At 45.3% G+C, this 26,550-nt stretch overlaps 1 protein-coding gene and 1 non-coding gene across 2 annotated transcripts; one reads left to right on the forward strand and one right to left on the reverse strand.

Annotated features, from left to right (window-relative positions):
- Window positions 1-3,078: 3,078 nt before the first annotated feature.
- LOC130501653 (small nucleolar RNA R71) lies at window positions 3,079-3,185 on the forward strand. Its single transcript, XR_008939837.1, has one exon. It is a non-coding gene; the product is annotated as a small nucleolar RNA R71 (small nucleolar RNA).
- An 8,457-nt stretch (window positions 3,186-11,642) lies between these two features.
- Window positions 11,643-13,817, reverse strand: LOC108850385 (uncharacterized protein At3g60930, chloroplastic-like). The gene is made up of 6 exons (XM_056996491.1): window positions 13,297-13,817; window positions 13,120-13,229; window positions 12,867-13,040; window positions 12,658-12,777; window positions 12,216-12,607; window positions 11,643-12,137 (listed from the first exon to the last, which is right to left on the reverse strand). The coding sequence occupies exons 1-6, from the start codon at window positions 13,815-13,817 to the stop codon at window positions 11,643-11,645; spliced, it is 1,812 nt and encodes a 603-aa protein (XP_056852471.1).
- Window positions 13,818-26,550: the final 12,733 nt, after the last annotated feature.

A 26,550-nucleotide genomic window follows, 5' to 3' on the forward strand; every position in this document is an offset into this window, starting at 1 on the left:
ACCAAACCATACTCCCAAAGATAAAATCAACAACACTCACCACCCAATCCTAAGTGCTAGACAAAGATGTGTCTAATCTAGCTAGAATGGAGACTAAGCATTGTCGATCCCTATACTCTCAACATTATGCACATGCAAAGCTTTCTAAAAAGGCCTCACTCAACAATCAATGATGGCTTGAAAGAAAGCTTGGGTTCAAGGTATGGAGTACCACTTGGAATTGTCAAAAAGATCGGTCAAAAAGGATGAGACAATTCAAGTGTGTATAAGCCATGACTCAGCACACAAAGGACCATAAGCAAGAGACATTAAGTTTAAATAAGACAGGAGCATCTTCAAAGAGAGAGTTTAAAACAATCCAATGAGTTTTGAGAAGAGAATTCAAGGCACAAAGTCTACAAGCTATCAAGAGAATGCTCAATCTAGCTGCCATGATTACAAAGGTTGCCAAAATGAGAACTTAGCATGAGCATCTTTACAAGGTAAAATCATCCCCTTATGCATGAATGCAACCTATATGAATGCGTCTAGACTCAATCCTAAAATGTGAATGATGCAACTAGATGCTTCTTTTTGTGCTTTTCAATTTTTTTTTCAAATTTTTATTTTATATGCAAATAACTATCTACAATGCATGCTAATGACAAGAAACACAAGATCATCAGCAACTTGCACCTCCCCCACACTTAATTCACACAGTCTCTTGTGTGAAAAGTGGAGAGAGATGACCAAAACAAAGTCTACATGCAAATGAAAATGGTATATACAAGAAAAGGTGAAGGAGTACCTCTATGGAGCGTGAGAAGAGGTATTGGTGTCTAAGGAGTAGAGTCTGGTCGCCTTCCTTCTTCCATGGGTCTTTAAATGAAAATCCAAAAGACATATGTACAGGGATAGTCATGGGACTTCCTCCCAAGTGAGCTTGTTTTAAGTCTCTAGCTTGACTTTCCATCTTTTGGTTAGTGAGAAGGAGGGTCCTTCCCACCTTCAAGAGTGATGGTGAGGACCTGAGAGAGGAGTTCTTGAAGCTTGAGTGGATCATCTTGGACCTGAGGGTTGATGATGGCTCTTGCACTTGAGAATGGCCTTGACTTGCCCTTACACCTGAGCTTGTACTCAATGACACCATCCTTGAGCTTCATTGGATGGAGAGTGAGAGTGTGTGAGATCATATCAAGAGATGGGGGATGAGTTTCTTGCAGCAACTTCTTCTTGCCATGAGTGGCCTTTGAGGTTCCACTTATCCCCTCCTTTTTAGCACTTTCCAAGTGCTCAACACACAACTCTTGAGAAGTCTCTCCATTGAGACCTTTTGTCTCACAAACAACAACTTCATCTTGGGGCTTCTTATCAGCTTCTTGGCCAAAAGTGATTGTCCCACAATAGCCAGCATCCAATGGAGGTTGTAATGGGTAGGAGACAGTTTTGTTCACATTCATAAGAGTGACCTTCTTGTTGGGAAAGTCAATGCAAGCTCCAACTGTTGTGAGGAAAGGTGTGCCCAAGACCAAAAGAACTCTCTTCCCAGTCGCCATGTTAAGGACAGTGAGGTCAATGGGAATGGTGCATGCTCCAATCTTCAAAGGGAAGTCTTTAATGATACCAAGTGGGGTTGTAGAAGAGGAATCCCCAAACTGTAGTGAAGACTTGTCTGGTTCCATACTTTCAATCCCTATACTCTTCACCATCTCCATTGAGATTACATTCACACTAGCACCAGAATCAACAAGAGCATCTTTAAGAGTGAGCTGACCAAGGGAGCAAGGTAAAGTGAACATCCCTTGGTGTCCAAGCTTAGGAAGAGACTTTGGAGGGACTGGTGGGTCAAGCTGCAGTGTTGAGATGTTCAGGAGCTCTGCTACTTCTTCTTTGTGAGTGAGAATGTCCTGGATGAGCAGCATTTGGACATGAGCCTCACGCATACCCGAGATCTCTGGAAGCTTGACGCCAACATCACTTAGGTCCTTCCTGAACTTAGAGATAACCTTCTTCTGAGCTTTGGTGAGGACCCTTTGTGGAAATGGGAGTGGGACCTCATATGGTGACAGCTCAACCTCAGTGGCTTCTTCTAGCTTAACCTCTTTCAGCTTGTTGTCAGCTCTCCTCTCAACTTGTTTCTCAGCCCTAGGCTCAGCTCTCTGCAGATTTGTTGCTTCAACTTTCCTTTCAACTTGCACCTGAACCCTTTCCATAACCTTATCCACCATATGTGCTTCAGCTGTTGCTACGATCTCTGTTCCATGCAAAAGTCTTTCAATCTCATCCACCTCTTTCTCATGATCACTCAGCTCAATCTTTGAAGAAGTAGTAGAGATGACAATATTGCAAGACTCCTTGGGATTCTTATCTGGTTTCCCTATTAGTGATCCCAATTGGCTCTTGGAAGATGATGGCATAGAGGCGACCTGACTCTCCAAAGCATTAAAGCGAGAGGCAAGTAATAGGAACTTGTTGTTCAGCTCGGTATAGCTAGTATCAATCTTGGAGTGCACGGTTTGGAACTCATGACCAATGTCCTTTGCTAATCTAGACTGAGCATCCATTATCTGCTTGAACATTGACTCCATACTTGAATCAGGAGCTGTAGCTTGAGAAGAGTTTCCTTGAGCTTGATTGGACTGATTGTTGTTGTTCCCAAAACTAGGAGGTGTGTTTTGCCTAGGCTGGTATTTGTTGTACTGAAAGTTAGGTTCCTTTTTGTACCATGTACCATTGTTGTTGATGAAGCAAAGCTCTTCTTGCCCTTCCAAACCATCAACCTCATTCACCTTAGGAGGAACCTCTTGACTAGGATCACCAACAAAGCTAACCTGCTCCTTCTTGGATTGGTTTGAAAGAACCAAATCCAACTTGTCTTGCAAGGATTTGATATCCTTCTTTGTCTGCTGATCCTCACCTCTGCTGGCTCTATCATATTCCTCATTGTAAACTGAGTCACTCTTTGCCATGTTCTCCACCAGCTCCTCTGCATCCTGCTCAGTTCTGCCAAGGAAGAAACCATTGCTAGCTGTGTCAAGCCTGTTTCTGCAAGATGGGAGAACTCCCCTGTAGAAGGTACTAAGCAAGCTTTCCTTGGTGAAACCATGATGAGGACACTGAGCAATGTAGCTGTTGAATCGTTCCCATGCTTCACCAAAACCTTCAAGATTCCTTTGTTGAAATCCTGAAATCTCATTCCTAAGCTTTGCAGTTCTTGAGTTAGAGAAGAACTTGGTGAGGAAGGCTTCTTTGCACTCATCCCATGTCCGGATGCTATCTCTTGAGAGACCCTTCTCCCATGTGTGAGCTTTATCTCCCAAAGAGAATGGAAACAGCCTAAGCTTCAATGCATCTTCAGAAACACCATTGATCTTGATGGTGCCACACAGCCGATCAAAGTTGTCCAAGTGATCTAGAGGATCTTCCAAAGCAAGCCCATGGTACTTGTTGCTTTGGATCATGTTGATCAAGCTTGACTTGATCTCAAAGTTGTTGTTCTCCACAGCTGGTGCTCTAATGCCAGCCCTATTTCCATGGATGTTAGGCTGATCATGGGCACCAATTGCTCTAGCTTGGCGCTGTGGATGTCTTGGTCCAAGGTTGGCAGCTCCTTGACCATCTTCAGCAGCTCTATCTTGAGGCAGGTTCTCCATATCAAAACCCAACCTCTGAATGTGAGCCTGTTGCTCTTCTTCCCTTCTCCTTCTCACAATATCCCTCTCAAGTGCAGAAATGTCTTCAACAATGGAAACAAGGCTTGATGAACCTCTGCTCCTCAAGTTCATACACCTGAAAAGTCAAAGAAAGAAAGAAGGCAAGAAGCAATATCACAAACAGCAATAATAAAAATGACTTAGTCTCAAGCAAGTGACCAAATCTCAATGTCAAAATCAAACTAGGATTGGCAACGGCGCCAGTTTGATAAGAGGACTTTTCAAAGGTCCAATTATGCAAATCAAAGTAGTACTTCAGATGTCAATCCATTCCTAGTTCATTTTAAAGCAAGGAGAATACAAGTCTATACTTAATCTAAGTCTAATGATTGAGTGAATGGTTTTTATGCTAAGAACAATACTAAAAGCAATAAAGATAGAAACTTTCTTAAGAATATGAGATGAGAGGACTCGTGGGATAAGGGACTTAGACCTTGGGTGATCAAACTCAAACTAAGGTGCCAGCTTTCAACCAATCTATCTACCTTAGACCTAGACACAAGACTAAACAAACTCTATCTCTAGATGAATGCTCATTTGCTTCCAAAACTCAAGCATCAAATCTCTTTGGTTGAATGTTTAGGAAGCAATCATTAATGATAAGTCTAATAGCCATCTTAACACCTTTAACAACAAATCTCTTTGGTAGAGTATGTTAAAAGCTTAGGAGAGTTGGTTCAGACATTTCATCGAACACCTTGTGGGTGGGAAATGTCTAGAACTCAACTTTAGAGAGGCCAGCTCTAAAGAAGCATTAAAAACACTCTACTAGCAAGGATTAAGAAGAATCTACACCTAAACACCTTAGATCAAGCCTAATCACCCTTAATCTCCCTAACCCATGAATCCAAAAGTGGATCTACTCACTAATCACCATGATTACTCTTGAACCCATGAGGTTTCCAAGCTTAATCATGTTTAAGAAAGCAAGATATGAAATTATAAACACTCAAGAACACAAGAACAAAAGGGAAGAACTTCCACCCAAAAGAGGTTTTGTGATTCTTAAGAGAAAATAAGATAATCTCTCCAAAATGGAGATTACAAAGTATTTATACTTAGGTTTAGGGTAAAGAAAGATACATAGGATAAAAGACTAGAGTGCCCCTTGGATAAGGCTAATTAGAACCTCAAAATAGTGTTTAAAATGACCCAAGGTCGAATTGGGTCGAACCGAACCGGTTTGAGAAAACCAGCCTCAACCACTCTCTCACCCAAACTGCCTCACGCCTGTGTTGCGCATTTCGGTCCTGCACTCCGGTCTGAGCCTGCACGCCCGGCATGCTCACCACGGTCTGACCACTCCGGTCTCAGCCTCCACGCCTGGCATGCTCTCCACGGTCTGACCATTATGTTCCATGGCTTTACGCCCGGGGTGTGCTTCCCGGTCCTCACAGTCCGGTCCTGCCTCTTCACGCCCGGGATGGTGATTCCAGTCTTCACATTCCGGTCTAGTCGAGTCTAAGAGAGTACTTGCTTGGCTGAGCTTCATTCTTCACCTCCTTTGGATCTTTGAACTCTTAAACACTTCACATCATCTCATAGTATGCTCCAACACCTGATAGGGACATATGAATGCAATATGGATCCTAAAGACACTAAGATCTAAGCTATATGATCAAAATGCACAAGATATGAAGGCTAAAAACATGTAATTATGCAAAATATCAGAGTACACCCAGTTGGTGGCTTTGTTGCCAGGGGCGACGACTGCGTATGAGAAGGCTCAAGTGTCTGACTTTTCAGTCAGCAAGCTTTCTCTTCCCCAGATCTCGGACAGCTCAGGTACTTTCGAGATTAACCTGTTTAATCCGTCCTTTCCTGGGGAGTATGGTTCTAACTTGGGTTTGATGGCTCCTTACGTAGCTCCGGTCGAAGCAGTTCAAGGAGGCAATGATAACGTGGCTGAAGGAGAGGTTCCCGCTGGCGATGGTGAACCAATCCAAGAGGAGCAAGAAGATTGAGAGCTACAGCTCTTTTAAATTTGTGTTTTGTGTTTTTAAAGACTTTGGCCTAAAGGCTTCGTTTCGTTACGCTTTATGACTTAATGCCTGTGGAGGCTTTTAAACCTTAATACTTGCTGGATTACAATAGCCTGGGGAGGCTTTTAAACCCTTTCTTATGTTTAAATCTTGGCCACTATTTCTGTTTTAAGCTTTTGAACTTAGCTTTGTTTTATTTAGACATAGTGATTGTGAATCTCGGATGAGTCGTATACTATGATCATTGAGTCGAATTAGGACCTTTAGTCTTAAGTTACGATGAGTATTTAGCTTACCACGTATTCGGTCATGAGGACCTTAAAGAGAAGTCTTTGACATTAGCTCGGAGAATCTGGGGACCTGAGTCCGTTTTGAAAAGTTCGGGGACCTGGCATCCAGGTCTGTAGGGACCTGAGTTTAGACTCGTAGGGACCTGAGTTAGTTCGAAGGGCTTCGAGACCTTTGGAATTTAGTGGATGAAATTGAGGAATTTTGAGATTTTGTCGACTCTTTAGGATTTTAAGACCTTTCGATTTTGATAAGGATTTTAAGACCTTGTTGATTTGCCAAGGATTTTAAGACCTTGGTTGTTGTTAAGGGTTTTTAGGACCTTATTGATTTGTCAAGGATTTTAAGACCTTGGTTGTTGTTAAGGGTTTTAGGACCTTATCGATTTGTTGAGGATTTTAAGACCTTAATGATTTGTTAAGGATTTTAAGACCTTACTGACTTGTTAAGGGCTTTTAAGACCTTACTGATTTGTTAAGGGTTTTAAGACCTTATTGATTTGTTAAGGATTTTAAGACCTTAGGTTCAGTCTTTCAGGGACCTGAATGTATTCGAGATTGTTTGAGCTTAGGTCCCGGTCTAGGGGAACCTGAATTTTACTGGAGGGTTTTAAGACCTTTGATGTTTATGAAACTGAATTAATCGTTTTACTAATATCAGATATTGGAGAATACATGATTCAAATTATTGACGCAGTAACTGCTTTCAGGCTATGTGTTCTTGGTGACACATGCCCCCCTTGCTTAGGTGAGGAGATTGACGGAAAGAGGTTGGGGCTGCACTCATGACGGAGCTGCCTACGTACCCAGTCAAGGGATCAAGCCAAACGTAGTTCAGGGGATTTGGGTACCTAATGGTAATATCTTTTGAGATTCGTGGCGTTCCACGATCGGATTCCAGGTACCCCGGTTCGTACCTTCTGGAGTTTGTAGACTCCGGGTCGTACTATGTGGATAATTCGATAGGGTCCTTCCCAGTTGGTTCCTAGCTTTCCAGCTCCTGGTTCCTTTGTTCCTTCGAACACTTTCCTAAGCACTAGGTCCCCTACAGCGAATTGTCGGGGCCTTACTTTGGAATTATAGTGCCGCGCCATTGCTTGCTGATAATTCTGAATGCGAAGCAAAGCTTGGTCTCGTCTTTCCTCGATCAAGTCGAGGCTATCCATTAGGAGCTGGTTATTAGCTGCGGGATTCGAGGTGCAGAGCTCCCGGCGGAGGCTACCTGCGGTAGTTTCTGCTGGAACGACTGCTTCCATCCCGTAAGCTAAAGAGAAGGGAGTTTCATCTGTAGCTTTGCGTGGGGTAGTTCGGCAGGCCCATAGTACTTCGGGTAATTTTTCTGACCAGAGCTCCTTCTGGGCTCCTAGGCGCTTCTTGAGGTTTGCTAAAATCGACTTATTAGCAGCCTCCGCCTGGCCGTTACCTTGAGGTCGTCGGGGTGATGAAAAGGTGAGGCGGATGTTCCATTTATCACAGAAACTTTTGAAGTCGTGGGATATGAGCTGTCCTCCATTGTCGGTTACTATTTCGTATGGGACGCCATGTCTGCATACGATATTTTTCCATACAAATCCTTCGACGTTAAATCTGTTAATTTGTTGAAAAGCTTCGGCTTCGATCCATTTTGTGAAGTAATCGGTTAGGACCAGGAGGTTTAGTAATTTCTTTCCTTTGCCTGATGGTACTAGTGGACCTACAATATCCATGGACCACCTCATGAATGGATAGGGAGCTGATATGTTAGACAGCTTTTCCGCTGGTTGATGTATGATTGGTGCATGCCTTTGGCATTTGTCGCACGATGAGGAGTAGGCCTCACAATCTGCGATAATGGTAGGCCAGAAGTAGCCTTGTCTTTTAATTCGGATGGCTAGGGCTCTGCCTCCGGAATGGTTTCCACAGGAACCGTCATGCATTTCCTTCATGAGTTTCATAGCTACTATGCCGTGAACGCACTTTAGGTAAGGTCCGGAGACACTTCGTTTGTGGAGGGCTGACTCGATTATACAGTATCTCGCTGCTAGAGCTTTGAGTTTTCGAGCCTCCCACTTATTGGGTGGAATTTTTCCTTCTAGGATGTAATCCATGATCGGTATTCTCCAGTCTTCTCTCCCTACAACTTTGTTGTGAAGTGAGGAGGGAGGTTCCTGTTCGGGACCTGGTGTCGTGGTGCCCCCGGGGATATTCGTTGGAATAGGCCCCAAGGGGCCTGGGTTCTGAAGAATATCTCCAATTTCCTCGTTGTCCCCGGTGGTTTGTGTAGTGTTCCTAGATGCGCTTTTACGAGCTGCGCGGCTTCTTGTTTGTACTTTAAGGACAAGTGATTCCGAGGTTTGCATGGTGCCCCGGAGGTATTCGTTAAGTTAGGCTCCGGGGAGTCTGAACTTTGGCTAATACCTTCACTTTGGTCGTTGTTTTCTGAGTTCTGGGTTGCATTCCCAAGGTGTATTTTTTAAAGCTGCGTATTTTAGTTCTAGGGAACCAGAATGTCGTGGAAACTTGGGTAGCTACCGTCGGGAGGCTGTTATCCTCTATTTTCACTTTTGGTTTGCTATCTAACTCAGCTTTGGTAGCTATGTCGATACTTGGCTTCTCGATTCCTTCCACGGGTATAATTCGTTTTACGAGAGGGTCGGATGTGGAGGCTAGTGCGGCGAGCGCATCTGCTGATGAGTTTTCTCCCCGTGGGATTCTCGTTAGCTCAAACTTATCGAACTGCTTCGTCAGGCTTAGGACTACTTCGAGGTATGCCCCCATTCTTTCGTCCCTCGTTTCGTATTCTCCATGAAACTGGCTAGCTACTAGCTGCGAATCACAATAAGCATTCAGCTCCCGGATTCCGAGGCTCAGGTCTAATTTTAAGCCAGCGATTAGTGCTTCATACTCGGCCTCGTTGTTGGAAGCGTTAAATCCAAGTCTATAGGATTGTTCGATGGCTTCCCCGGCTGAGGAGGTTAGTCTTAGACCGACGCCGGAGCCTTGCTTTGAAGAGGCTCCGTCTACAAATAGGCTCCATTTCGGGACCTCTATTTCTAGGTCTAGGTGTTCGGATGCTAGCTCAATAACGAAATCGGCGAGGACCTGCGCTTTTGCTGCTGCTCGGGGTCTCTATTCGATGTCGTATTCGCTGAGCTCTATAGCCCATTTGGCTAATCGTCCGGATTGGCTAGGGCTATGCAAAATCTTTCGCAATGGCTGTGAGGTCATTACGATGATTGAGTGTGATTGGAAATAAGGTCGCAGCTTCCTGGCAGCTGTGACGACTGCTAGGGCTAGTTTTTCCATGGTTGGATATCTCATCTCGGCGTCTATTAAGCTTTTGCTAGTATAATAGACAGGTCTTTGTTCGTTTTGTTCTTCTCGCACTAGCACTCCACTGACTGCAGCTGCCGACACGGCAAGGTACAGGTACAGTGGTTCTCCAACTACAGGTTTGGACAGTATCGGAGGTTCCGAGAGGTAAGCTTTCAGCTGTTTGAAGGCTTCTTCGCATTTTTCGTCCCATAGGAACTTCTTATTATTTTTCAGGAGTTTGTAGAATGGAAGGCACTTATCAGTGGACCTGGAGATGAATCTATTTAGTGCTGCGATCCGTCCGGTCAATCTTTGTACCTCTCTGGTCGTTTTAGGTGACGGCATTTCTAGGAATGTCGCTATTTGTTTTGGGTTGGCTTCGATGCCTCTTTCGGTTACGAGGTACCCTAGGAATTCGCCGGAGGGTACTCCGAAGGTACATTTAGCCGGGTTTAGCTTCATGTCGTATTTGTTGAGGATTTCGAAACATTCCCTTAGGTGGGAGATGTGGTCCTCTCCCATTGAGGATTTGACCAACATGTCGTCGATGTAGACTTCCATAGTTTTTCCGAGTTGTCCAGCGAACATTTTGTTTACTAACCTTTGATAGGTAGCTCCCGCGTTTTTCAAACCGAATGGCATGACCTTGTAACAATAGGTCCCTCGTTCGGTTATGAACGCGGTTTTCTCCTGATCCTCAGGGTCCATCATGATCTGGTTATATCCAGAGAAGGCATCCATAAAGGACAGGAGCTGGTGTCCAGCCGTTGCTTCGACCAAACGATTGATGTGAGGTAATGGGAAGCTGTCCTTAGGACAGGCCTTGTTTAAATCGGTGAAGTCTACACATATTCTCCATTTTCCATTCTTCTTTTTTACTACCACTGGGTTAGCTAACCAGTCAGGGTATTGAACTTCTCGGATTGACCCGGCTTTCGTTATCAAAATCGAAAGGTCTTAAAATCCTAAAGAGTCGACAAAATCTCAAAATTCCTCAATTTCATCCACTAAATTCCAAAGGTCTCGAAGCCCTTCGAACTAACTCAGGTCCATACGAGTCTAAACTCAGGTCCCTACAGACCTGGATGCCAGGTCCCCGAACTTTTCAAAACGGACTCAGGTCCCCAGATTCTCCGAGCTAATGTCAAAGACTTCTCTTTAAGGTCCTCATGACCGAATACGTGGTAAGCTAAATACTCATCGTAACTTAAGACTAAAGGTCCTAATTCGACTCAATGATCATAGTATACGACTCATCCGAGATTCACAATCACTATGTCTAAATAAAACAAAGCTAAGTTCAAAAGCTTAAAACAGAAATAGTGGCCAAGATTTAAACATAAGAAAGGGTTTAAAAGCCTCCCCAGGCTATTGTAATCCAGCAAGTATTAAGGTTTAAAAGCCTCCACAGGCATTAAGTCATAAAGCGTAACGAAACGAAGCCTTTAGGCCAAAGTCTTTAAAAACACAAAACACAAATTTAAAAGAGCTGTAGCTCTCAATCTTCTTGCTCCTCTTGGATCGGTTCACCATCGCCAGCGGGAACCTCTCCTTCAGCCACGTTATCATTGCCTCCTTGAACTGCTTCGACCGGAGCTACGTAAGGAGCCATCAAACCCAAGTTAGAACCATACTCCCCAGGAAAGGACGGATTAAACAGGTTAATCTCGAAAGTACCTGAGCTGTCCGAGATCTGGGGAAGAGGAAGCTTGCTGACTGAAAAGTCAGACACTTGAGCCTTCTCATACGCAGTCGTCGCCCCTGGCAACAAAGCCACCAACTGGGTGTACTCCTCTTCAACACTCTGGATCTTGTTGTTCAACATGTCCTTCAAGAGATCAACGTTAGTGTTGGGGAAAAATATCCAAGGCTAGAGTTTTCTCCAGCCTCCGAAGGGGCCTCGACCTCCAGGCCCTCGTTTTTGGAAAGGACCCAGGGTCCCTCCTCAACTTAAAGAACCCATCTCCACCAGGTGGCACCAGGGCCCGACCTCCATCTGACAAGTACCCAGGGTCCAGTCCCTGTATCGAGGAACCAAGGCCCAGTCCTTGCCGTAAGGACCAAGGAACCAATCCTCCGCATGAATATGGAAGTTTCCCAAAATCAAGGGGAAACTAATATATTCCCGAATATTACAGAAGCCGCCCAAGATTGACCGACTTACATCAACTATAAAAGGGGAACCCAAACCCTAGAACAAGGGATCGACACTTTGGGGCTTAGAGATTATAGAGTTAGGCTAGAAAACTAGGGTTTATACACCCAATACGTTGTAACGCCAAACAGACTCAATAATACATCTCTTTGCCTCAATTTCTGTTCTTAAAACACATACAAACTCGTATCCATTCATTAGTCTTCCAGTGTTCCGTAGTACTAAAACGACCTTACACAAAAATATCACAACAGTTAGCTTGGAGCTCCTGAGCGTAAACCAAAGCACTGACCTCTTCCTTCTTCTTAGCGAACTTCTCTTGAACACAGGCTAAGATCTTGCCATAAGCTTCGGCAACCTCTTTCTTCCCTTCCCTGACTGCCAGCTTGACTTCAGCTTCCTTGTTCTTCTGGCTGTCCTGGGATGAGGCAATGAGCTCACGAACTTGGTGCTCAGCTATCCTTCGTGCAGAATCCAAGTCATTGATCCTCCTACTCTTCACCTGGATATCAAGCTCTTGACTTTCGATCTTTCCTTGCTGAGCGTCGGCCTTCAAGCCTAGCCTCGTCACTTCGGCTTCGAGTTCAGAAATTCGAACCCGGGCCTGATCGAGATCGGCCTTGGCTGCCTGAACCATCTCAGTGACCTCAGCAAGCTCACCAGCATTGGGAGCATCGTGCAAAGCATTCTCGAACTTGAGCTGGGCTCTGTTAACAGCCCCAGCCAACTACAACAACACCAAAAAATGTATGAATATTATTATCTCCAAAAAGGTGTAAACAAAGAACAGATAGAGATCACGTACCTGACCCATACAGTGGGCAATGTCGAGATACTCATCCCGGTTAGTCAAGTCCTTGAGCGCTGGAAGGGGACATCCTACCCTCTTCAGGTGCCTCAGTATCGCGGCTAAGCCCCAGGAATCATCCAGGATCGACCCAGGCTTTGAATGAGTGAAGCTCCACCCAACAGTTCCTCCTCTAGAAGACGAGGAAGAGGATCGAGTGGGAGCTCCGCCTTGGTCGGTCCTAGGCCTCTTGTGTCTCGACGGCTCGACTTCGGAGATACCTTTCGGAGCCTGGTAATCAGCCTCCGGCATAGGGACCTCAGGAAGAAGAGTGGCACCCTGAGCTGCGACCTCAGCAGGAGCAGACTCGACGACAGGTCTGGACCCCCCATCGTCCAAGACATCCTTCACTGAATCAAGGAAAGATCCCCCTGGCTCTTGTCTCCCCCACGGTAGGTACTGGCAGCCTTCGAGGGGTTACCCCTAGAACGGAATGATGGCCTCAGAGTCATGTCGCCTGACTTAGTCTTTTCGGTTCCTGAAGCGCTAGCACCGGTTGAAATCGATACAACTGAGTCACCTGCCGAAACTAGAACAACGGAAGTTCTTAAGAGAATTGAAAACTTCAAAATAGCAAAATCGTTTAAAAAGGTTCAAACTTGAGCTTACTTTCGAGATCTCCGACGGGAATGGGATCTTGAAAAGAGGCGTTGTAGGTATCTGGGAATCTGGCTGCACCTATTCGAGAAGTGGTGTAAGCTACCCAGGTACAGGGACTCTGCTGCAACTTGCGATACAAAGCTCTGGTAAGCTTGGTAGAGAGCTTTGGAGGATCTTCGATTTCTGCAAATAAATCAAAGCAAAAAGGTTAACCAACCATAAATGAATAGAACGGGAAAAGCATATCCCTAGAATTCCTAACCAGATGGGTTAGTCCAAGTAACCCTGAGGTTCCGACCCGCAGGAACTGTCGAAGGATCAACTTTAACAAAAAAGTATTTCTTTCTCCAGTCGTCATCACTACTAGAGAATCTGAATATAACATGATTGGGACGACTAGGGAGATAGTAGGTCCCGGTACCACCCTCTTTAGAATCACTTTTCCTTTAAGGAAAAGAGGCTCATAAGCTCGGTGAGACCGACGCTAACCCCCTCCTCCTTGGACCTAGTGATAAAGCCGTTAATCACCCGGATAACCGAGGGACAAAGTTGGGAAAGGGCTAATTGATAATGATCCAACAGATCAAGCAACAAGGTCGGGAGAGGAAATCTCAAGTGAGACTTGGAGATGTAGTTGTCGTGGCAACAAAACCAACCCTCCGGAGCGGTCTCGGGGGTCTCGTCGGGATTACATGCACGGCCAAGCTCCTTCGGGCCGAGAGCTTGAACCATGAGGTTGACCACGTCTTGGCTTTTCAGCAACGACGGCGAGTGTGGACTGCTCCCGCTCGAATCATCCTTCTTCTTCCGTTTAGAGACTCTAGTTGCGATCGTCTCCCTAGCTGTCTTCTTCCCCTTCTTCATCTTGGCTCCGACTTCTTGCTTGACTTTCAATAGTTTAGCTCCAGAGGCAGAGGGAGGCATTCCAGATTCACCGGAACCTTCTTTCGGATGATCCATAGTACGGGAAGGTTAAAGAGAAAGTCGATTGCGAGGTTTGGGAGAGAATTCGCAGGAAAAGTAACGAAGAAGATAAAAAAAAAAGAAGAAATCGCAGTAAAAATAAGAGAGGAGAGAAGTTACCTTGGGAAAACCGAATGGAGGCGTGGAGAAAGTGGGAGGCGTAGCAGTTAATGCTCACAGCTTTATATCCCATCATCTCTCGAGATTCGGAAACGTCATTTCAAATCTCCTCTATCTGAGCCGTAGATTTTGTTTAACGTAATGAGAACCGTTAGATCGAGTAAACCGTATCTAAACAGGATAAGGACTAATCATTACCTTAACAAAAAGATAAGGTCGGTAGCTGGATTCTAGCTTCCGAGACAAAAGATTTTATTCGGAAGCTGGGGGCAACTGTTGGACCCGAATATGACCCTCAGGTGAGGTACCGATAAGCGTGAACTAGTACATGGGCCGCGGTGAGCCCATAATAACAAAAGGAGCTAAAAGCTGAGCCGACGACTGAACCTGGGAATCATCATGAAAGAGGTCACGACGAAAAGAGAGCTAACATTTCGAGAGACTCGGTCAAGAGGAACTACCGACGAGACTTAGACTTAGACTTAGACTATATAAAGACGGAGAAGATCAAAGACAAGATATCTCTTTTTCATATACCAACTTTTGTACTAGATTAAAAACATTACATATTCATTTGTAGTCATCTCAAGATACATTTCCTTGTATTCATCATCCTTCAACTCATCAATAAAATCATATTCATTCTTCAAGTTCATTTACGGGATTCAGCCCACGATTCTCATTCGTCTCTCTTGACCTAACCTAAATCTAAGAAGTGAAACCTTGTCTCTCACACTTCATACATCTTAATGCTCGGGAAAGAGAATTTGCGAGGCATCTCGACTGAAGCAATCTCCTTCACGAAGGGTGTGTCGGAGTATGACCTGGGATCACTTCTACGGATAGGAGGAGCTATTCCGGGGAGCCTTTCCACCATGGATTGGATGGTGCCGAATCTTTCGGATACCACCTTCTCTAGGTAGGCGGCTAGAGCTGGATCTGAGATCTCGGGGTGGTCAGGTGAATATTCTTCGTCCTCTGTATCGGAATCGTCCTCTTCTTCTTCCCGGGTTGCGTCTCGAGTGGTTTCTTGACCGCCGGGTCCGTCGTCAGGCTGTTGAGGCGTCTCCTCGTCGTCGTGCGGAGTGTTGAGCGAAGCCATAGGTTGGACTCTGGTTCTGAACCGTTTTCGTTTGTTCCCAGTTGCCCCAAGGGATTGGTTTTCTCGTCGGAGGGCGAGGTTCTGGGCTTCCATAGCGTCTAGCTTCTCGACGCTTTGCTGAAGCTGCTTGGAGTGTTCTCCAAGTTGATCTTTTAGGTACGGAACTTCCTAGACGAGTTCCAGACTTGCAGGTGCGGTTTCCTGAGCCTTATGAAGGTCGGTGATTTGACTCTGAAGGGTTTCGAATCGGCTTAGAAGCTCCTTCTCCTTCGGGGTCAGATCAGCTTGGTTGGAATCGTCTTCCGGTGCCGTCGTCACGTAGTTGAGTTACTCTCCTCCTTCTAGCGCCAAACTGTTATGATATTTTTGTGTAGGGTCGTTTTAGTACTACGGAACACTGGAAGACTAATAGATTTTGAGTGTTTGTATGTAGTGAAAAGAGAAATCGAGGCTACCATTTTATCATGCATTAACCAAACAACGAAGGATCCAAAATAGGATAAGTGGTTTGTACAATGAGGCAGGAGTTTGGACAAATTCAGAAAATGAAATTGAACAAGTGGCGGTAAATTATTTTGTGGATTTGTTTCACTCAACTTCGCCTTCGAATTTTGAAGATTTTTTGGGGGAAGTTCCGACGTCAATAACTATGGATCAGAATAGACGGCTAATGGCTATAGCTACAGAACAGGAGGTGAGAGATGCTGTCTTTATGATGCAGCCGGAAAAGGCGTCAGGTCCGGATGGGATGACTGTTCTTTTTTACCAGCAATCCTGGTCTGTGATTAAACATGATGTGGTTCATATGGTTAATGAGTTTCTGGGTTCTGGAGTCTTTGATGACAGAATTAATCAGACAAATATTTGTTTAATTCCTAAGACGGTGCGCCCGAGTCGAACGACGGAGTTACGACCTATTAGTTTATGTAATGTTGCTTATAAAATCATTTCAAAGGTTTTATGTCAGCGGTTAAAAGGTCTATTACCGAATCTTATTTCGGAAACCCAATCTGCGTTTGTTTCTGGGAGATTGATATCGGATAATATTCTCATTGCACATGAGATGTTTCATGGACTTCGTACGAATAATGCGTGCAAAGAAAAGTTTATGGCTATTATAACGGATATGAGTAAGACCTATGACAGAGTTGAATGGTCATTCATGGAACGACTGCTTTTAAAAATAGGTTTTTGCCCAATATGGGTTTCTAGAGTTATGACTTGTATCTCATCGGTACAATATCAGGTGCTGATTAATGGCCAACCTAAAAGGAATATTGTTCATGAACGGGGATTACGGCAAGGAGATCCCTAATCTCCTTATTTATTTATATTATGTACGGAATCTCTGATTGCAAATATTAAAAAAGAAGAAACCCGAAAACGACTGACGGGACTCAAAGTATCTCGCGGAAGCCCTGCGATTTCTCATCTTCTTTTTGCGGATGATAGTTTATTCTTCTGCAAAGCAAATTCGGTGGAATGCGGGGTTATTCTCCAGTTGCTTAAGGATTACGAGGCCGCTTCTGGACAATTGATCAATTTTGATAAGCCATCCCTTCAGTTTGGGCATAAGGTGACAGAACTTATTCGGGAAGAAATTAAGGTTCACTTAGGGATTTCTAAGATGGGAGGGATGGGTAGCTATTTGGGCACTCCGGAGAGCCTTGGGGGATCAAAGGTTCAGGTCTTTGGTTTTGTGAATGAGAGGATTAATCAAAAGATAAATAGTTGGACGGTAAGGTTCCTTACAAAAGGGGGGAAAGAGGTTCTGTTGAATACCACAGCTGATGCAATGCCTAATCATGTGATGTCTTGTTATCGGTTACCTAAGACGGTTATAAAGAAAATTACAGGGGTAATTTCACATTTCTGGTGGGGAGGAAACAATAACTAGAGAGGAATGCACTGGTTATCTTGGGACAAAGTTTGTAAACATAAGGACGAGGGTGGTCTGAGTTTCCGGGATTTGCAGGACCACAACACTTCGTTATTGGCAAAACAATTATGGAGGTTAATAGATAGACCACATTGTCTTTTTTCAGAAGTATTCAAAGGCCGATATTTTCGGAAAAGTGATCCTTTAGATACACACAAATCTTACTCCCCATCTTATGGTTGGAGAAGTATCTGCTCAGCTAGATCTCTTGTTCAAAAAGGGCTAATCAAAAGAGTAGGAAACGGACAATCCATTTCGGTATGGAATGATCTGTGGATCCCTGCTCCTCGCCCGAGATCAGCATTACCAAAAACTCAGTCACAGGTTCTTCAGGATATTACGGTGGATTATTTCATTGATCCAGTATCTTTCTCGTGGAAGGTGGATTTTCTTAATACACACTTCCATCCTGACAATGTACCTATTATCAGAGGTTTAGCAATTAGCCGGACATCAAGGCATGATTCCAATGGTTGGGCATTTACGGATTCGGGCAGGTACACGGTTAAATCAGGTTATCAAGTAGAATCAAAATACCCAGACAAAGGCTCCCCACTATTGTTCTTTGGACCGGATACCAAGTTATTATTAAGTCAGACTTGGAAATTGCAGTGTTCGCCCAAACTGCGACATTTTATTTGGCAAGCCATTAAAGGAATTCTTCCAGTTGCAAAAAATTTAAGGTCTGGAGGAATAGGCTGTGATGAACGTTGTAGCTTGTGCGGTGGGAATAGTCGATGGTGAAAATGATAAAGCTTGAGAGTGGTTTTTTAAAATGTTGTTGAAGTTCATCCCAAACAACAATGATATTGTTTTTGTTTCAGATAGACACTCTTCAATTTACAATGGGATTTCAAAGGTAGAGTTTTACCAAAACCCTAGTTTTTGTGTATTTATGGAAGATCGTATATATGAGGAGTCTATAACAAGTGGCTTTTCCACTCAAGCGCATGTGTTTCCAGCAGCAAGATATTGTGCATGTGTTCTCCACCTGAAACGCAACGTCAGGACGTATTTCTAAAACAAGAACTGAGGTTACTTGGTTGGGAAGGCAGCTCGAGCATTTCAACTAAGTGAATTTTACACTACCTTCAACAAAATCAAAAACATCAACGCATCATGTGCTGAATACCTAATTGATATAGGGTTCGAACACTGGGCCCGTGCACATTTCACTGGGGATCATTACAACATCATGTCAAGCAACGTTGCGGAGACATGGAACTCTGTTCTCCGGGAAGCACGCGAGTTTCCCATCGTTGCATTGGTTGAGTATATCCAATCAAAACTTATGAACTGGTTCGCGGAGAGGCGTTGTAGAAACCCGTTAAAAAAAAGTATTATTATTTAGTGGTCGTGCCGCGGGCGATGGATGGTCGAAGAATTGATCATGGGTGAACCATAAGCTGATGGACCATGGTTAGAAAATGTTAGATTGATCAGAAGGATGTTTTGGAAGCGTAACATTTTTGAAAGCACGACGGTTTAGAAGCTCGACGTTTCAGAAACCCGTCATTTCTTAGCCACTAAGTTTTCCGCAAAACTTTATGGCTATCACCAGAATATCATTTGGGAGATATTATAAGTTGGAAGCAGGACGGGAAGTAAGCACGACGGAATCGAAGCATGACGGGAAAACCCGAAGTTGGGCGAAAACCCTAATTTCGATATTATCGATTTTTCGAGGAAGCCGGAGGCTCGGGAAATATTTTCCATCAAGGTCAGGATTCACTTGGAGTTTATTAAAAATATTCATCTCATCAGAACGGGCGTAGAAAAATATCCGGGATTGATCGCGGGACGAAAATTCACCGGAAGGGTCGAAATCAGTCGAATGGACCGAGAAGCTCGAGGTGGCCTTATCTGTGAGATAAGGACGTGATGTAACCTGCATGGCATGGTATGTGTCAAGGGAAGCAGGAGGTGTTGAAGCCCAGGAGAGCACAGCATGCTGAGTGACACCCAGAAGCACGAGGTGTCGCGTAACCTGCGAACGGAGCATGCTGAGCGACATGTGTGCGCTGAGTGTCAATCTGGATGAGCTCAGGACGTGGATGAGGGCGTGATGTCACCTTGCATGACATCTTGGTCATGCCTTCAGACATGTGGAGCACGAGGTGCCGCGACACATGCTTCTGGAGCCATGTGAAGCGACACACGGGTGCCATACGGCTTGTTTCTGATTGGTTGCTGCATCCTATATAAAGCCCACGACCCCAAATCATTTCAAACCATCCAGAACACCTGAAACTCAGAGAAAAACGTGAGAGAGAAAGCCAGAAAGAGAAAGTTAGAGTTTCAATCGTTTTCGAGCTTTTTCGGCAGTTTTCGAGAACAGTTTTTCTGCTCGATTCGAGTCTACATCTAAGAGAGGTTCTGCTCGACTCAAGATCAGTTCAGAAGTGAGTCTACTTGTGAAGGTCAAGAAAGGGTTCAGAATGCAGAAGACGGATTCGGGGTCAAGGCCACGGTCAACCAAAAACAGTGGGTTATAATCAATTGTTTGCTAAGCTGTTTTCATGCAGGTTCCCATTACTTGGTGTTATGATATTTTTGTGTAGGGTCGTTTTAGTACTACGGAACACTGGAAGACTAATAGATTTTGAGTGTTTGTATGTAGTGAAAAGAGAAATCGAGGCAAAGAGACTGTTATTATTGAGTGATTTCGGGATTACAACGTTAGGTATGTATAAACCCTAGATCTATCGCCTAACTCTCTCGTCTCTAAGCCTCAAAGTGTCGATCCCTTGTTCTAGGGTTTGACCCCTTTTATAGTTGATGTAAGTCAGTCAATCTTGGGCGGCCTTCGTAATATTCATGAATATATTACTTTCCCTTCGTTTTCGGAAACTTCTATATTAATGCGGAGGATCGGATCCTTGGTCCTGTCGGCTGGGGCTAGGCCTTGGTTCCTCGTTACGGAGACTGGATCCTGGATGTTGTTAAGTGGAGTTCGGGTCCTGGTGCCTTCTGGTGGAGATTGGTCCCTTGAGTAGAGGAAGGACCCGGGATCCCTTCCAAACGAGGGCCCGGAAGTCAGGGCCCCTTCGAAGGCTGGAGAAATCTCTAGCCCTGGATATTTTTCCCCAACAGTTTGCCTCTTATTCCTTGTTTGCTTCGTAGGAATCAAGGGATAATATGTAGTCATGGATCTTGGTACCATTTCTTCGGGCAGGAGAAGGGTTTGGAGTCTAGACGAGACGTGGAATTATCTCGGGATACGATCGCTTGGGTGGAATGGGCCTCAAAGAAAATAGGGATCGCGGCCCGATCACGATGTTACTAGGTCGGCGGAATATTTCGGAGACAATTTTGGAATTTTGCCGAGACTTATGATTATCTTCCAAATTCTTTTGCCTTTTCCCTTTTCTTCTTTCCCTTCATGCGACAAAAATGGAAAGTTGTTCCGGGTATATATTTGGATGCTCCGATGCCTTTAGACGACACGAATTTAGGTTTTCCCCTATCCTCCTTATTGGAACCAGATGTCGAGCGCTCCTACTTTCACGAAATCGTTCCCTGTCCCCGGTGTTGGGGGACGTGTCAGGCCCCGTCGCTTGTTTGGTGATCCCTTCGATTCCCAAGTCCTAACGCCCAGCGTGGTTTCGGGAACAGATGATGAAGGGGTTCCCATGGCTCCTGCTTGCCCTTGTCGCTTTTGCTCCTTCGATGCTTCGAATGAAGACGAAGATGGCCCAAGGTCCGACATTAAGGAAGGTGATTTGATGGAGATCCGCCGTAGATATTCCTTGCCCGGTACGATGGGGATCAGGTGCGCGGGAGAGTTCGAACGAGCTCCTGATGGAGGAAGGGGCGAGATAGCAATCTTTGAGGCTTATTTGGAGGCCGGCTTTAGAGGAGGGATCCATTCTTTGATTGCGGAAGTGGCGTCATACTTTGGATGTTCCCCTTCGCAATTTACGCCTGCTACATGGCGTACTTTGATGGCTATCCAAGTGTTAGGAGAACTCCATAGTATTCTTTTTGGATTGTCCGAAGTCCTATATTCTTACTCCTTTGTTCCCTTGTCGAGTAAGAAAGGCTTCTACCAAATATAGTCCCGGGATGGTGAACCTTTAGTGGACGAACCCCCTCGGGGCATTCGTGGTAGCTTCCCTTCGAACGATTCCTGGGATAGGAGATATGTGTTTATGAAGGTTGAAGGTGTTCCCAGCTATCCTTGCTTCTGGCGTTCAGTGGGTAAGTTGCTTCTATTTTCCCAGGCATGAGTATTGCGATTGCTGAATTACTTTGGGTTCCCCCCCCCCTTTTTTTTTGCAGAGGTGGCCCGACCGGTTGTCCAAGCTGGTGAGACTTTGGCGAAATTGGCGCGAGGTATTCCTAGGCGCTTTCGCTGGATTCTATTTTTGATGCATCCGATATCGCTGCGTCATAACCGTATTTGGGGTAATGGAATTTCTCTTACTTTTTCTTTCTTTCCTAGCCGTAGCTTGATGGGGTCTTGGTTTTCCAGGTGGGATCCCTATGGCTTCGATATTGTCAGTATACGAAGAGTATTGCAGGGCCAGGCCTCAAAGGAGGAGACCTCGCAACTTGTCTCTTTCTTTGGTTCCGAGGGACGCTAGCAGGTATCGGTTCCCTAGCTTAGGTCGGCGTTTTCCTCCGCATGAAGAGATTCTCTTTCTTCGGGAAGTGATCTCTAACCAGGCTCTTATCGTGCAGAGGGCTCGGGAACAGGTTTGTCAGAATCTCATGAGAGAGTGGTCGACAAGGAGTATTGGCCAACGAGGGCTGTTTGGATGACCCGGCCGATGGGGACCTGTTGGAGGTCCGATCCGGAATTCGGGGAGTGGTGATGGTGGACTTGGTGTTTTCCCTTCTTTTCGCCGGGAGCCGAATCTTTGATTGTTTCTTCAATACTTATGTTGTTGTCTTTTTCTTTGGATCTTTTAGTAGCTTTCTTCCCTTCGAATAAAAACTCTTAATAATATCTATTGGGTTTTGCTTTTATTCCGTCTTTTGTTTCTTCGAACCTTGCACTTCTTCTTGGTAGAGGTGTTTACGGTTTTTGAGCTTTGATTAGATGATTTCTAGGGTAGACCAGTCCTTGTGGAGAATCGTCGTCCAGGATCGGAGTGATGTCTAATGACTGGATCGAGGATTCGAAAATATCAAATCATTAGACCTTGTAATCCTGTTTGTAAAACATAAACTTTAGTTTTAGAGATGTAAGATCGTCGTCGGGAACTAATGAGTTCCGGTCTGATTTGAGCCCTTAGGTTCTTGGCCCCTCGAACTTAGAAGCTCTTAGGGTTTAGACCTTTTAGGTTCCTTACCTGGGCCCTGTGGCCTTACTTTGAACCCTTAAGTCTTAGGAACCTTGAGGTTCTTTGGGCCCTTAGATCTTAGGAACCTCGAGGTTCTTTGGACCCTTAGGTCTTAGGAACCTTGGGGTTCTTTAGACCCTTAGGTCTTAGGAACCTTGGGGTTCTTTGGACCCTTAGGTCTTAGGAACCTTGAGGTTCTTTGGACCCTTAGGTCTTGGGAACCTTGAGGTCTTGCGAACCTTGAGGTTCTTTGGACCCTTAGGTCTTAGGAACCTTGAGGTTCTTTGGACCCTTAGGTCTTGGGAACCTTGAGGTTCTTTGGACCCTTAGGTCTTGGGAACCTTGAGGTTCTTTGGACCCTTAGGTCGTTGGACCCGAAGGTCTTTGGACACGAGGGTCTTTGGACCCGAAGGTCTTTGGACACGAGGGTCTTTGGACCCGAAGGTCTTTGGACCCGAAGGTCTTTGGACACGAGGGTCTTTGGACCCGAAGGTCTTTGGACCCGAAGGTCTTTGGACCCGAAGGTCTTTGGACCCGAAGGTCTTTGGACCCGAAGGTCTTTGGACCCGAAGGTCTTTGGACCCGAAGGTCTTTGGACCCGAAGGTCTTTGGACACGAGGGTCTTTGGACACGAGGGTCTTTGGTGATAGAACCAAGATCGAGCACTGTAAGACCCAAACCCGGCCGGCTAGGCCGCGGTCGATGCCTCACGTCGCTCAGTCCATACCCTGACCGAACCACTCAATTTTTTCAATCTTTATCTATATTTTCGCCTAAGGGCGAAGTCTATCATAGACCTTAGCTCCAGACTACCTTAGTCATTCCCTAGCTTTGATCCTTTCAACTTATGCACAGCGGAATATTATCTATCAACCATTGGTCTAAAAACCAATCTAATACTTGTCAGGTCGAATCACCTCAGCCATGATCAGTAGACACAACTACTACCAGCTCCAAGGTTGATCATGAACCTAATCCAAGTCATACAATCACTGAGGTTCCATTCCCCTAACCATTCTATCTAGATCTATGCAATATTGCTAGATCATACCTTTGCCACATCCACGGAGCTTGATAGCTCTTTGTCTCAGCTGCCTTAGCTGTCTAGCTAGCTCATTCAGCTAGCTGAACTGAACCACTTCACTTGAGGTTCCCAACTCTATTCCAGCTGATCGAGCTGCGAGGTAGCTTTGCCTAGCTCCCCATCCACTCGTCCAACTCCTCATTATACCTGTATAAACTCTCCCCTTAGGTACTTAGTCATTCAACCAACCATCCCACAAACCAAGTACCTTTGGGAAGTCTTCAGCTGCAAAATCAACCTCAAGCAAACATGCTCCAAAAACTAATTAAAATTCATGATAAATCATGATAATTCATAACTAAGAGAATGGTCAAGTCAGATTTCTCAGAACTGGCCTCGATCATACTGATCTCGCCCATGAACAGCCCATATGGCCATAACTGACCACCTCTAAATCAATGAGATAAAACTAATCTCTCACCATGATAATTCATGATAAATACCCATTAAGAGATATTTGAAGTCGGATCCTAACAATTCCCTCAGGAACTATCAGATCTCCACTTACCTGCCCAACCAAGGCCATGGAGAGATTTCTCTGAACCGGCCACTCCATGGTTCAGTACCTCCACGTCTGATCAACATAGAATAGGATTAATAATGCCCACCAGTTCCTGAGTCAATCAACCAACCACCCCACATGAATCAGAACTGATGAGTCTTCACACATACCTAACCGGCCATGGAACCATGTCCCAATGAACCTGGTCAGTCTTGCTCTTCTTCATGGCTCTCAGCCAATCTTGTACCAACCCAAGGTTGATACCTATCATACCATATGATTCCATTACCTCATTGCCACGGCCTGAAGCCATTGGTAATGCAAAACCATGGATCAGGTTCACTCATGAACCACCATGAATCACTAGTTGCTGTATAGCATCTAATTACCATCCCATATGGATGAATTAGTTCAACTATGATCCGCCCCTTTCTCCAGGGTCCTGTATCCCTACAATACATCACAATATATGGTCTCCAAGGGCGTTCCATACTTGGCCTCATATGCACCTCAAGAGACACCAACATAAACCACAAAGTAATCATATGTACATGTTACCTTATACTTGATCTTACTAGATCTTGTGCTTCCTGTATCCTGTCTGGCCATGCTCCTCCATTGCACACCTCTATCAAGTCTTATCATATACCTCCAGTATTGATAAGAACCAATCATGGGTCGCACCCATCATCCATCTCATGGAACTTCCATGAAAACAGTTTCTGCACTTCATCCACCTTCAAGGCTGTCTTGGCCTTTGGAGTGGAGTCCGGCCTTCTCCATTCTCTTCTGACCATTTGCGTGTGTCCCTAAGACACAGAGGAAGCCTAGGGTGTGTTCATCCATGATCAAACACCACCCAAGGGTCGTCCCTCACTTCTCACTTCAGTGGCCATGAAACTGGCTTTCTACACACCACTGCCCTTAAGGCTGCTCTTGGACTTTGAGAGTGAATCCGGTCATCTCCCTTCTTCCCTGGCTATTTGGATGTGTAGTAAGGATGTAGAGGAAGCCTATGGCGTGGCAAACCATAATCAAAACACACCAGAGGGTCGTTCTCAACTCCCCTCTTGATTGCCATCAAAACTGCCTCTTTGCTGCCTTCAAGCCTCTCTTGGTCTTGGATTGTGTAATCCGACCATCTCTCTGTTTTTCTCTGTTTTTCTTTGTGTTTCAGGAAGAAGAATGAAGCCCTGGCGTGCCTGCAAAGGCACGGACTTGCCTGATATATATAGAAGAATGGGCAGTTACCTTTCTAAAGGTTGCACCTTTTCGGTAATAATTCTGTCCATTGATTTAATCAATGGTCCAGATCACACCTGTTCGCCTATGGCAGTTACCAGACGTCCTTGACATGCCTAACTGCTCCTAGACATGTCACACACAAGCCTTAGCTGGTTGCCCAAGCTCCTGGTTCAACCACAAGTGCCCACCGGCTCATCGCACACCCGGGTGGTCCACATGGTCCGACCACTGTCCGGACCTGGCCCAACTGCCCAAGACTTGAACACTCAGTCTAGCTGAGTTGAGCTGATCCCAGCTGACCCAGCTGAGTGAGCTAGTTCATCCAGCTCAGGGAGCTGACACACTCTTCAGTGAGCTACACTGAGCTGCACCACACTTCATCTAGCTGGTCGAGCTTGCTCACTGCATCGCCCAGCTGCCATACACTTTGTACAGCTCCTTTATACTTGTCTCCATCTTGGTTTAGCTATATCTTAGCTTCCTGATGCCCTTAACCTTACTTCCAGGCCATGATACCCTTGTGTTTAGGTCACATGAGCTGACTGGTGCGTCTCCTTGCACCATGGTCGATCCTAAGGATCATATCCAGGATCAGGGACATGACAAGTCTCCCCCACTTAGAATGGATTCGTCCTCGAATCCAGTGGTGCTGTCATCTTGCTTGATGCCAAAGGTTCCACCGAACTCTTTTGCATCATCATCCTTGTTCCTTTTCACTGATCACCTTTTTGATCAATGTATGAACAAGTCTCCCCAACTTGGACGGAACTCACTTGATTCCAAACCAAGTGGTCTTCGCCTTTTACATATCACACCATAACAGACTTGTGTCACTGAACTCAACTTTCCAAGTTGCAGTCTAGTATACACCAAGTCAATTATTCTCTGAGCCTAGTCCCTGACTAGATCATTTTTTAGTCCTTAAGAACTTACTGCATACTCGAGTCTTAGTAGATTTACCCAATCTCCAAGACACTCGATGTATCAGTCAAGTCTTTAAAGAACTCGATCACATTCCGGTCCTGTCCACTCCGGGACTCCACCGTTTCATTCCAACCATAGGTCAATCTCCGACTTGGTTGTCCTGCGACTCTCGTCCCTCACTGGACTTGGTCGACTTCATTCCAACCCTAGGTCAATCTCCGACTTGGTTGTGCTGCGACCCTCGTCCTTTACTGGACTTAGTCGACTTCAGCTCGGCCATCTCGGCAGGAGCCATGCAGTATGGGTTCTTTGACATTGGGGCCGTCCCTGGTTCCATTCTACTATGAACGGGTCAGCCCTATCAGGGGGAATGCCCTGTAGCGCCCGAAACACATCCTCGAACTCACTGACCAGCGGTATCCCGTCCGGGCCACCAACCCCTACGACCTCCTTAGTGCTGGTTGTGGCCAACTAGGCTCAACAACCCCGCTCAAGCATCCTTTCTGCACGGACTGCTGATAACACT

The sequence above is a fragment of the Raphanus sativus genome, unplaced genomic scaffold, assembly GCF_000801105.2.
Source record: "Raphanus sativus cultivar WK10039 unplaced genomic scaffold, ASM80110v3 Scaffold0244, whole genome shotgun sequence".
Lineage (NCBI taxonomy): Eukaryota > Viridiplantae > Streptophyta > Magnoliopsida > Brassicales > Brassicaceae > Raphanus > Raphanus sativus.

What these genes read in the sequence shown, in the direction of transcription:
- LOC108850385 (XM_056996491.1), bottom strand. Translation starts at nt 13,817, where the DNA reads ATGGATCATCCGAAAGAAGGTTCCGGTGAATCTGGAATGCCTCCCTCT. An exon ending in CTCTTTTCCTTAAAGGAAAA is followed by an intron (nt 13,230 to 13,296) that starts GTGATTCTAAAG and finishes TGTTATATTCAG; the next exon opens with ATTCTCTAGTAGTGATGACG. An exon ending in TTGCCCACTGTATGGGTCAG is followed by an intron (nt 12,138 to 12,215) that starts GTACGTGATCTC and finishes GTGTTGTTGTAG; the next exon opens with TTGGCTGGGGCTGTTAACAG.